The sequence below is a fragment of the Marmota monax genome, unplaced genomic scaffold (genome assembly GCF_021218885.2).
Source record: "Marmota monax isolate L192 unplaced genomic scaffold, Marmota_monax_Labrador192_F-V1.1 WCK01_AAM20220418_F8-fsc00210, whole genome shotgun sequence".
In the NCBI taxonomy this organism is placed as follows: Eukaryota; Metazoa; Chordata; class Mammalia; order Rodentia; family Sciuridae; genus Marmota; species Marmota monax.
The window spans coordinates 74,498-87,333 of record NW_026695248.1 but is presented as its reverse complement, the minus strand read 5'-3'; the positions used below and the strand labels follow the sequence as shown (position 1 = coordinate 87,333).

Sequence of the window (12,836 nt, the reverse complement as noted above, 5' to 3'; positions counted from 1 at the left end):
CAGGCCGTGCAGTGTGGAGCAAGTCCTCATCACCTGTTTCCCTTGTAGCTGAACCCAAGGTGCAGCCCGGGGTGGCCATGCAGGAGGATGCGTGGGAGGCCGACTGGGATTCCCACCAGATTCTATTCAAAGCCTGGATGGGAATAAAGGAAAGTTCAGGCCACAGGTGAGTGGGGTTGCCACAGGTATACAGCATCTCAGCTGTAAATGCCACTGCATTTTTCTATGAGGTTACTTTACTTTATAGCTAAGAAAATATGCCTGATCTTCATAAGGTTGTTAGTGAGACATCTTAAATTACCATTGCTCAGAAATGTACACACTACCTTATTTCTCCTTTCTCCTCTGCTTACTGAGTTCCTTGCTGTTCCTCTGCTGCCTTTATCCCCCAAACAGACTCTTTTTAATCAATGCCTCCCTCTTTCAAAGTCCATCCTTGTGTTTGGCACATGGAAGCCTTTCCAGGGAAGTAGACAGGCAGTACAGTGTGGAGCTTTCTTAAAATTAAAAAAAAAAAAAAAAAAAAAAAAAAAAAAATCTGAAATTGTCATTATGAGGCAGACTGCCTTGTTCTCCTTAGACACAGTCATTTGCATAAGAAGAAAAAGTTTTTACCTGCCACTGGCCTGTGAAAGACAAAGAAAAACCCCTACCTTTATTCCCAGGGCAGGAGACCCAGTATGGATTTTATTCCTTGAGATCCAGTGTGTATTTTATTCCTTTCAAAGTGCTGGGCTGTTGGGGAGGGCCCAAGTCAGATGGCTCCCCATTGTGTCTTTGGCAGGTAGAAAATATGCACATGACAGCCAGGCAAGGTGGCACACATCTATAATCCCAGAGACTTGGGAGGCTGAAGTGAGAGGATGAAAAGTTACAGACCAGCCTTGCAAAACAGATCTTGTCTCAAAATTTAAAAAAATAAATAAATAGAACCGGGGGTATAGCTCAATAGTAGAGCACCACTGAATTCAATCCCCAGTTCTACAAAAAAGAAAAAAAAAATTTTAAATATGCTAATGGCAAATTAGTACAGCATCTGAATTCAAAAGCAAAGATATAATTATTTGGTACTATAGAAATCAGATCTTTTCATATACTTGAGAAAAGCATTTGTCTATAATAATAAAATAATGAAAAGTGCTCTTCTTAATTGGCTAATTTGAAATATATTTGTCAGAACATAGATATTTCAACTTAAGAGTAATATAAAGTTCTCAAACCATTACCAGTTGAATCTGAGGGTTTGTTTTTCTAAACTATCTGCTGCAAAAAGCTTTTTTAAGTCAAAAGAAAGCTAGGGCTGGGGTTGTGCATCAGCAGTAGGGGCTCACCTAGCATGTGCAAGGCCTGGGTTCGATCCTCAGCACCACATAAAAATAAATAAAATAAAGGTAATGTGTCCAACTACAACTAAAAAATAAATATATAAAAAAAAAGAAAGCTAAATTTTTTACTTGAAAATAGTTAAAATGAGTAAAGGAGACTTCTGATAGATTGGCAAGGAGCTCACCAAAGCTGTCCTTTGTAGCCTGTTTCTCCACAGGCTTGTGAAGTGCCCAGGGCTTCAGATCTCAACACCAGTTATGAATGAATGACTCACAGTGCTGGCCTGGGCTCAGCAGCCCCAGGGACCTCTCCACGTCACCAGCAAATGCTGGCCTTGCCTGCCATGTGCTCCCTGCTCCTGCCTTTGTGTTACCTCATCACTGTGTGTGTTAGAGAATGTCTTCTAGTGTTCTCATGAAGCCTATACTCTTAGCAGTGTCCAACGATACCAGTTTGATAGCGTTGGATTTAAATGAGCTCCAGTATTTGGTCCCAGGGTTGTAACCCCAGTTATAATTAGTTCTGAGTTCTGGACAGCTGGCTTATAAACACTCATAAGTAGGGAATTATTCAAATGAGGGTCTGAACGTTACTCAGAACCCTCACATTTTTCCTCGACTAACATCTTCATTACACGTGAGGATTTTGTTTGGGTTTATCTCAAGGGCCAAAAGAATCCCATGCCAAGCAATGCACTGCTGTCTCGTTAGTTCTGCTGAAGATATTCCTAGCACCCAGCTATGGTGTCCAGATCTTTCCCCCAGGCATAGATCCTTTAGGGTCCCATCACGTCATATACTACCTTTATGTGCTTGTCTTCTCTATATGTTCTCTAATGCTGTCCAGCTTTTTACTGAATTTATAAGTAAAAAAGATTTTTCAAGCTTTACACAGATTGCACTAACACTATTAGAACTGTTCCTAAGATTTGTCAACCTTTACACACTCAGTGTAAAGTACAGATGATCGTTGTATGTCAAAACAGACATCATTCTGTGGCATTAAAAACTTGGTAAGCCAGCGTGGTAGCGCATGCCTTTAATCCCAGCAGCTCAGGAGGCTGAGGCAGGAGGATCATGAGTTCAAAGCCAGCCTCAGCAAAAGTAAGGTTCTAAGCAACTCGGTGAGACCCTGTCTCTAAATAAAATACAGAATAGGGCTGAAGATGTGGCTCAGTAGTTGACTGTCCCTGCCTGAGTTCAATCCCCAGTATCCCACCCCTCCAAAAACAAACAAACAAAAAACTTGCTAAAATATAAGAGCAAATATATTTTGGGGTCATCCAGAACAAATTTTCTCAAGTACACAAGTCTTGTAGAGTTTCTTATGTTCAGAAAACTCACATATTTCATTGTGATACAGTGATTACGAATTGTTTTTCTAGATTGAGTGCTATATTTGAAGTAAATACAGACCTTCAAAAAAATATAATATCAAAAATCACTGCCGAGCTCTCCTGGCCTTCCATACTTAGCTCCCCCCGGCACTTGAAGTTCCCGCTCACCAATACAAACTGCTCTTCAGTAAGTATTCCAGATGACTTTGAGTTTTATAAATGTGCACTAGCATTGTAAAGTAGTCACTCTTAACCTGAAAACCCAGTTGTGTATTTCTGGAATGGATATTGCAAAGTTTAGCAGTTCAGAGGAGTGTGTGGTGAGAAGATTGTGGATGCAGGGTAGAGGGTGCCAGGCCCTGGGCTCTGCCACCAATAGTGACCTACTCACCACGAGAAGGCAGTAAGCTCATCACTGCTATAAGAACTAATAATATAATTTTATTCTTGATGTAGAAACCTTTCATCTAATGTTTCATTGCTTTGTTTAAGGAAGAAGAGATTACTTTGGAAAATCCTGCAGATGTTCCTGTCTATGTTCAGGTTATTCCTCTGGCTTTATATTCCAACCCTTCAGTCTTTGTAGATAAATTAGTCTCAAGGTAAGCATTGCTTTAAATATCAAATGTTTCTACATGGTATTATATAGAAATTAACTAAAACTTTATTGCGTCTTTATTCAAATTAATTAAAACTGTATTGTAGCTCATACTGCTAGTAATAGGTTTAACTTAGATTCTAGATCTGTAAAGTTGAGAGAGGGTTCTGGGGAGAGGAGTTGATATTGCATTAAGCATCTAGAAAAGCTTTCAGTCTCAGGCAGTGTGTATCTTCCCTTCTGACAAATTTGTGAAGAGAAAGCAGCTAGAACCTTTGAAACATTTTTATTGTAAAAAGTGAACAAGATATTAATTACAAGATGCGGCCTTTAACATTTTGGGCTCAAGTGTAAACTTTATCCCCAAACCTACTGAAAGATAATTAGCAAATAAAACACAGACTTGATCAGTATTCCACAATCCCCCTTAATGAAGCTGTTTATGAAGATGTCTTTATACATTTTTTTTATTTCAGGTTTAACTTGAGTAAGACAGCAAAGATAGATTTGAGAACACTAGAATTTCAAGTCTACAGAAACACTGTAAGTATCCAGAGGCCTGCTATGGCGTAGTGTCAACAGTGCAAATGTGAAAGAAACCTGTGGCTACCTTCCAGTGTAGCTGAAGGGGAGTTACTGAAGAGGTCAGAACAGCCCGAAGATTATGTTAAAGGCAGAGAAACTGGGAAGAGTGGGTGGGATTTAGATGAAGGTAAGGCCTACACTGAGCAGAAGGTTCCTTTTCGTGAGCATTAAACAACAAACCCCTGAGGTTTGTCATAGTAGCTACCAGAAGTTCTAAGACTACATATACAGATGAAGCATAATTTATTTTGATTAAGCGTCAAACTATTGAGCTTGGTCATTTATATTTTCTTCTGGCTGCTTTCTAATAAGATTGCAAGCTCCCTGAATTCACAACCTGTGGCTGGCTGTATCTGTGCTTGGCCCTGTTATCCACGGCTTTTGCTCAGTAGGTCGTCTTGAATAAATAAGCCCACACATAAACCGGCTTGTTCTAGGAACCAGGCTGTTTTTTCTCATCCAGATTGTATGCCCACGAACCATCCTTTGGAAGGCCTTGCTGTGGAGGAAGGCAGCACTGGGGGCCACAGCTCCTGCAGAGTGGCGGCCACCTCTTGGCCTCCAGAACCTTTGTCCTTACCATCATCATTCCTGACAACTGCGGATTAGGAATTGCTCATTAGCTTTGTCAAATCAGATATCTTGTAGTTCTTGAAATATTGTGGTCTTTCCCATAGCTTCACCTTTTAATGGCTGAACCCCTATACTGATGTTCAGACAGTCATGTATTCTAGTTTTGAACCTTTGTCTTGGAATCTTTTTGTACTTTGCTTTTCTCACCCGTAAAATGTCAATGTGACCAACTATTATTGGAGGTTATCAAGAAGAATAACCAGAACTTTGTTTCCTCTGCTTTTAAAAGGAGAAAATACACAATAAGAAATAAATGAGCTAATATTCATCTTTTTTAAAAAAAATGCATACAAGTAGTATTTGGAAAAACAAATGAATATTCTATAGACCTCAAAAATTTGTTTTAAGGAAATTCTAGGGGAGATCCTGAGAAGAGCTTAGGATAAATTCTATCCCAGTTTTTTACACTGCTGTGGAATTGTGTTCTCAAAATATTTGGTCTTGCAACTCCCTTATAGTCCTAAAATTATTAAAGAGCCTAGAGAGGTTTCTTTTTTATGAATTACATATTTTAATATTTTACCATATTAGAAATTAAAACTGGGAAATCTTTGGAAGATTGATTTCATTCATTTAAAATAACAAACCTATTCCATTTAACATAGATAACATGAAAATGTTGTCAATGTTAACATTATTTTTAAAAATTTAGTTTGCAAGAAGGGGTTGTTTAACATTTTGCAAATCTCAGTAATGGCTCTCTGATTTAACAAACAAGTAGATTCTCATATTTGCTTCATTCAGTGTCATGATGCATGGTTTTGTTGAAGGGTATGATAAAAATATACCTGATCCTGGCACAGTGGCGCATGCCTGTAATCCCAGCAGTTTGTGAGGCTGAGGCAGGCGCCTCACAAGTTCGAGGCCAGCCTCAGCAACCTAGCAAGGCCCTACACAACTTGATGAGACCCAGTCAAAATTTTTTAAAAAGGGCTGGGGATATGACTCAGCTATAGCCAAGTGTTGCCAGCCCTTCTCTTAGAAGTTGTAAACTTGATCTTAAAAATCAGAAATGTATCTTTATGTGTGAAGTATGGGTTCTTTAATTTTTTAAAAAAATGGTTTTTAACTATTTATTACTGGCCATCAAAGCGTAATATTTTAGATACTAAATTAAGCTACACTTTTAAAAAGCTTCAAATCAAGTGTTTATAAAGTAGCAACTATGTGCCTAGTTTTCAAAATAAAATTCAAGGAAAGATTGATACGAATTGGAAATATGGTTGCAAATAAAACATTTGCTGCAACCTGAAGCCTCTGCAGTTGGTTCCCATCAAAGGAAGGAGTGACGGCAGTGACCGGGGCAGCACTGCGAGGGCCTGGGGTACCAATCGTCATTGTGCTTGTTTGCTTTGTGCTGACGCATCCAGCTATTCATCTTAGTTCTGTGTCCTTTCCTGCGATGTGTTGTATTTAAGATTAAAAATATCTATATGCGAGAATAAATGCCTCACACAAACATGAGGACTCAGGTGGCCTGGGAGCAAAGCCCATTTTGGGGTTTACACAGAATGTGAAGGCCGTCACTGGCTCCTCATCCCCTGAGTGCAGCTGACCAGTGCCTAAATCGTGAAGGGCACAGCCATTTGCATGTTTAATCAGTTTGAAGAACTACTGGGCTCTAGATGGGGTAAGGGAAAACATTTTCCAGAAAATATCTTAATGACTCCTATTTGTTTACCCACTGATTCAAGGCTCATCCACTGCAGAGTTCAACGGGATTTACCGAGGGCCTCTCTCGACATTTAATTTTAAACCTAATTTTAAAACCTGGAGAAAAGAAATCTGTCAAAGTAAAATTTACTCCAATTCACAACAGAACTGTTTCTTCACTAATCATAGTGAGGTAGGTTCTGTGGTCTGGGTATGGATTGATTTTTTAGTATTTACATCAAAGTCCTTATGTTTATTCTTCAAAAATGTGAGTAGTATGTTACTGAAGTATCATGTGTGACTCTTAAGAATAACAAACTTTTGCTTTTCTCTATGTATTTAAAATTTTACACCCTTAGGCTGGGGATGTGGCTCAAGCGGTAGCACACTCGCCTGGTGTGCGTGCGGCCCGGGTTCCATCCTCAGCACCACATACAAACAAAGATGTTGTGTCCACCAAGAACTGAAAAATAAATATTAAAAAAAAAAAAAATTCTCTCTCTCTCTCTCTCTCTCTTTAAAAAAAAAAAAAATTTTACACCCTTAAAATTCAGTGTATAAATTTGTATGTCATGGGTTACAACATAACTATAGAAATTATTGATCAAAAGATTGTGCAGATTTAGTGGGAGAAAAAAATCTGTGATTTTTGTTCTCTTCTAGAAATAACCTGACTGTGATGGATGCTGTGATGGTCCAGGGACAAGGAACAACTGAGAACTTGAGGGTGGCAGGCAAGCTTCCAGGCCCAGGAAGCTCCTTACGCTTCAAAATCACAGAAGCATTGTTAAAAGATTGTACAGACAGTGAGTATTCCTGACAGTGCCGAGGGCACAGATTGCAGCACACACTTTGAACAGCAAATAATTCCAGGAGTAAGGACAGACCCTCCAGTGCACACCTGTGTATAGTGAAAGGTGCTCAAGCCATTGAGGAAGGCCTGCGTCTTACATTCAGTCTTGTTGATTTGGATCTTAAAAGACTTAAAGTATCAATACTCATTACATACCTTAGATCATTCACTCTTAAGGGTAAAAAGTAAAGTATAATAAAACTTTTGCCATCTAAAATAACATATAAAAGTGGAGTGCTTCCCGACGAGATCTGGGCACTGGCTGGTCTCCTTGGCGTGTGGGATACAGTTGTAGTTCATGAAGAATATGCTTATCCTTTGCACTGGGAGCCTGTGATAGCAACATTTATCTTCACTTCTGATTTTTTTCCTTTAGGTTTAAAACTAAGAGAACCAAATTTCACATTGAAAAGAACATTTAAAGTAGAGAATACAGGACAACTTCAAGTCCACGTAGAAACCATTGAAATCAGTGGATACTCATGTGAAGGATATGGCTTTAAAGTTGTTAATTGTCAAGAGTTTGCACTAAGTGCCAATGCCTCAAAGGACCTAATCATATTGTAAGTGTTTTCTTATAAGGTGCAGTATAATGAATCACTAACTTCTGTCTTTTTATACTAGAGTCAGATACTACAAAGAAAGATATTTTTATATTTATAGATAATAAAAGGTCTTTATCCACAATTATTCATTTGATATTTTTTTTTACTTAATCTTCAGCTAAGGTATTTCTTTATATCTTTGTTTTCAAAGTAGTAAAACTTCCTCTGTATCCCAGGTGGATCAGATAATCTTAGAAACCAACTTCAGAATTATTTAGCATAAGATGCTGGGATGAGTTCAGTGTCCCAGCCACAGAACAGAGACTTGGACCATACGTGTATAGTTTTAACTTGCAGACTAAGAATGGGCAATACTTAATTTAGAAGACCATTGTAATGCCTAATCAGTAAGAGTTGTAGTTTTTGTTGTTGTTGTTGTTTTTGTTTTTGTTTTTGGTACCGGGAATTGAACCCAGAGGTGCTCAACCACATCCCCAGCTCTTTTTAAGTTATATTTTGAAACAGGGTCTTGCAAAGTTGCTTGGGGTTGCTGAGGCTGGCTTTGAACTCAGGATCCTCCTGCCTCAGCCTCTCAAGCTGCTGGGATTACAGGCATGTACCACCGTGCCCAGCTTTGCAGCATATTTAACAATTCATTGATAGCTAACTTGTTATAAACTCTGTCCCCTTAATTGAATAATAATTTCAAGCCCTTCTGTGATGCTTACTTAATAAGTGGCTAAATTACTACATGTGAGGCTTAATTCTTGACCTAAAAGTACAATGAGGTAATGAAACGCCTATCCTCAAGGTGCACTCAGGTAACAAAAAATAAGATGATTGTGACAGCAAACTGAGCTGCAGGCAATGAGGAATAGTCTCTAGTTCTAGGGTGGGTTTTTGTTTTGTTCAAGCCATTATTGAGAATGCAGCTTAGATAAAGAAGAGGAAAGGCAAAGAAGCTCAGACACACTTCCTGAATTAATGTCTGAGAAGATGGTTATTGTTCTTTTTTTACATAATTCCTCAAAATTATCCACAGAATGCAATTGTTCCTGTTGTTAACCTCCTAAGTACCACCCTTAGATTCTGTGCTGAGCCTTTAGGGTTCATGGGACTGTTGTCAGCTTGAACTGCTGTGCTCTGTTGTTTTTTAACTCAGCCTCACTGCCATCCTCTGTTTTAGGTTTACTCCTGATTTCACAGCTTCTAGAGTGATTCGTGAACTGAAGTTTGTGACGACCAGTGGCTCTGAGTTTGTATTTGTGTTAAACGCGTCCCTCCCGTACCACATGTTAGCAACCTGTGCAGAGGCCCTCCCCAGGCCCAACTGGGAGCTGGCTCTGTACATCATCATCTCAGGAATAATGAGGTACTGTGTCTTCTTTTGAGGTTGAATTTCATTCATTGATGGACACAACTTATCAGGCCCCTGCTGTGTGCTGGTCATTTTTCTGAGAGCTAGGATGTGCTGCCAGCAAACACAGCTCTTCCCTTGCCACACTGCCGTACCAGAAGGGGCAGTTAGAGCTCAGCCATCCTCAGTGGCATGTATAAGCATTTACCTTTGAAAGTAGAGAACCAAATTAAGCACCTGTTGATTTCTTTTAAAAAATTCATAATTTGCCAGGTACTTGCTAGATTTGGGCATATATACTTAATTATATGCCTAAGCAACATAAAACTGATTATAAATATTTTTAAGTCCCCAGCATCCCATTTTTTAACAACATATTTCTTTGTATATTTTTGAGAATCAGATATCCTCTCCCAAACTAGTTTACATAGTTACGTTGCACAAAAGGGAAAAGTTGGCCTAGACAGTTGTAACTCAGATTTTTTTTTTTTCAATAAAAGAAAAATCATCCTCCAGGTATCCATTCTGATACAAATAATTATTTCCTCCATGTAAAATTATTTCACTCCATGTAAAATTGCCATTTATAAAAATTTGCGTGCACATTTTTATCCATGACCTTTTGGTTTAGGCCTTGCCCATTAAGAATTGCTACCAACAGCTTTGTTTTTATATCATACTACACCATACCAAAAACTGTTTAACAGCTAATTTTTTTCTCTTGCACTAACAAACAATCCTCCTGTCCACTTCCTGTACTCTGCAGCGCACTGTTTCTCTTGGTAATTGGAACAGCCTATTTGGAAGCTCAAGGAATTTGGGAGCCATTTCGACGGCGACTATCCTTTGAGGCCTCAAACCCACCCTTTGATGTGGGAAGGCCATTTGACCTCAGGAGAATCGTTGGTATTTCATCTGAAGGAAAGTATGTCACACACTGGCAATCAGTTCTCTAGTGGGCATGGATTTGGCTGATATGATTACAAGAAAAACTAAACAAGTGTCTTCCTTTCTGCTTGGGAGGAACAAAACCTTACTTCTAATTACTTAACACCCTGGTTGCCTTTGGTTACTAAGCGTTCATCCCAGAAGCCATGTCTTTATCACATTGGTTAAGGTTCAGGTACCCTCTAATCACTGACTTTTCACATAAAGTAGAACCTAGAAAGTTGTGGGAATTGTCCCTTGCTTGATGTTTTTTTCCCTTGGTTTCTATTTGTGGTGTCTGTTCTGATGGAATAAGTTCTTTTAATATTAGATTTTGTAGGTGACTCTTTGCTGATCTGCAGTGGTCCTTTTTGCAGCTTGAATACACTCAGCTGTGACCCCAGTCACAGTAGGGGGTTCTGTGGAGCAGGAGGCTCGTCATCACGGCCTGGTGCAGGGAATCACAAGCAGTGTGGCTCGTCAATGCACCCACACGGCAGCCACAGCAACAGAAACTCAGCTGACGTGGAAAACGTCAGAGCCAAAAGCAGTTCAAGTACCTCGAGCAGGACTTCTGCACAAGCAGCCTCCTCACAGTCGGCAAACAAGACAAGCCCCCTTGTCTTCGAGGCACACGCAGCGCCCCAGGGTCACACAGCGGGCAGAAGGTCCAAAGGGGCAAAGCAGAACCAGCACAGCGGCCAGCACCACGGCCACAGCCCCCTGGAGCAGCATGCGCAGCCTCCAGCACTGCCAGTGCCTCAGCACCAGGAGCCGCAGCCCGAGCGGCTATCTCCCGCCCCCCTCGCACACCCCACCCACCCAGAACGTGCCAGTAGCACAAGGCACAGCTCGGAGGACTCGGACATCACCAGTCTCATAGAAGCCATGGACAAAGACTTCGAGCACCATGACTCCCCACCCCTAGAAGTGTTTACAGAGCAGCCGCCATCACCATTGTCAAAAAGCAAAGGTAATCAGTCATCTGTCCCCACAGTCAGAGGAGCAAGGCATGTGAGGGGAAGCCAGGGCAGTCAGGAGGTATCCTGGTGGGGTCCACATGAGCAGCTCCCCTTGTGGGTGCTCTCTGACTCAGGTTTCTCTCTGGGACGGTGTAGGCTATAACATATCACAGTGCAGATGGAGGCATCCATTTGTTAAGAAAGATAGCTTTATAAAGCTTAGATTCCATCTCGGTCAGAAATTTCTTGAACATCTGCTACTTTCCTTTTCAGCTACCTGTGATTGTTATATTGCTATAATTTTTTTTGTTAAAATCATTTAAACACAGTGGTAAATGAAGATCATCTGTCTTATAACTCAAAAAATAGGATTTCCACTCTACTTTAGAGCAGGGGTTGGCAAAATCAGCTCATGGGCCAAATCACCATGTATTTACAAAGTTTTACTGGAATACAGCCTTAGTCATTGTTTGCATATTATCTGTGGCTGCTTTCTTGCTCCAGCGGCAGAATCGCTGCAGGGACAGTCTGGCCCACACTGCTGAAAACCTACCATCTCGCCTGGCATAGAGCAAGTTTGCCAAGCCCTGCTGTAGAGTTCCGCATACTATCTTGGCTGCCTGTTTCAGGGGAACAGATTACCCTGAAACCTAGTGACCTAAACCACCAGAATTTTCTTCTCTTGGTTCCTCTGGGTTAGGAGTCTGGGTGCAGCTAGCTGGGTCCTCTGGCTGTCTCAGCCTTCAATCAAAGTGTCGGCCAAGGTTAAAATCACCTTAAGATTCCCCTGAAGTTGCTTCCAGGCTCATGCAGGGGGTTGATAGCAGTATTCACTTATTTCCAGGCACAAGGCACTTCTCCCAGTAGGACTAAGGGCCCCAGTTCCTTGCTGGCTATGGCCAGAAGCCTGAGGTGGTTCCTCCAAAGGGCAGCTCAACCGAATGAGAATCAAAAGGACAGGAAAGGACAAAGGTTAGCAGCTTGGAAGTCGGTGATGTTGGGAGTGACACCCCATCAGTTCTGTAGTTTTTCGGTTCATTGGACATGTGGTCCAGCCCATTCTCCAAGAGACAGCCCATACTCATATTGCACCAGGGCAGAAGTACTAAGAGGTGAGATGGAAGCCATCTTGGAAGTTCTCGTGCCACTCAGATGGGTGGGCCAAGCCAGACTTCTACAACCAAAATGAAGAAAACCTATCAGTGACCTCTACTTGTATTTCAACTTTATCCCTTTACAGCATGAACTATGCATCTTCCTTCCTCTTTGGAGGCAGCTGTGCTAATACATATTACCCCAACCCTATTTAAGTTCCTCCTCACTGGTTCACCAAGGAGTTTTTGCCTTTGTTTGCACAGGAACAGGAACCTTCGTGGCCCTAAGAAGTGGGGAGAAACCTGACATTCAGTGTCTAGGAGTTTTCCTTTACAGAACATCTTAGTCCCAGTCATGTGAAGACTGGCTATATTGAAATTCCATGCATTTGTGTTTGTTAAACAGTAAAATGTTCCCTTGAACATTATTAAGTTCTACAGAAATCCTTCCTTCCTTCCTTCCTTCCTTCCTTCCTTCCTTCCTTCCTTCCTTCCTTCCTTTCTTTATTTATTTTTTTAATTAGTGCAAGGAATTGAACCCAGGGATGCTTAACTACTGAATCACATCCTCAGCCTCCCCCCCTTTTTTAATATATACATATTTTTTATTATTTTTTTTAGTTGTAGGTAGACACAATGCCTACATTTTTATTTATTTATTTTTATGTGGTGCTGAGGATCAAACCCAGTGCCCCGCCTGCACTAGGCAAGCGCTCTACCACTGAGCCACAACCCCAGCCTGATATATCTATTTTTTAGTTGTAATTGGACACGGTACCTTTTATTTTATTTATTTATTTTTATGTGGTGCTGAGGATCAGACAGAGGGCCTCGCACGTGCGAGCCCTCTACCTCTAAGTCACAACCCCAGCCCCCCAGCTCTTTTTTATATTCTATTTAGAGACAGGGTCTTGGTAAGTTGCTTAGGGCCTCACTAAGTTGCTGAGGCTGACTTTGAACTCAATGA

The 12,836-nt window shown here is 40.8% G+C and overlaps 1 protein-coding gene across 4 annotated transcripts in view; it reads left to right on the top strand.

Annotated features, from left to right (window-relative positions):
* Tmem131 (transmembrane protein 131) overlaps window positions 1–12,836 on the top strand; it is a 166,191-nt gene that overhangs the window by 132,988 nt on the left and 20,367 nt on the right. For all 4 annotated transcript variants that reach the window (XM_046440299.2, XM_046440298.2, XM_046440300.2 and 1 more), the window contains exons 22-31: window positions 49–166; window positions 2,711–2,849; window positions 3,155–3,264; window positions 3,737–3,803; window positions 6,173–6,324; window positions 6,795–6,937; window positions 7,361–7,547; window positions 8,716–8,901; window positions 9,653–9,811; window positions 10,191–10,786. In XM_046440299.2, the coding sequence (XP_046296255.1) occupies window positions 49–166; window positions 2,711–2,849; window positions 3,155–3,264; window positions 3,737–3,803; window positions 6,173–6,324; window positions 6,795–6,937; window positions 7,361–7,547; window positions 8,716–8,901; window positions 9,653–9,811; window positions 10,191–10,786 (1,857 nt within the window). The remainder of the gene's footprint in view (window positions 1–48; window positions 167–2,710; window positions 2,850–3,154; window positions 3,265–3,736; window positions 3,804–6,172; window positions 6,325–6,794; window positions 6,938–7,360; window positions 7,548–8,715; window positions 8,902–9,652; window positions 9,812–10,190; window positions 10,787–12,836) is intronic.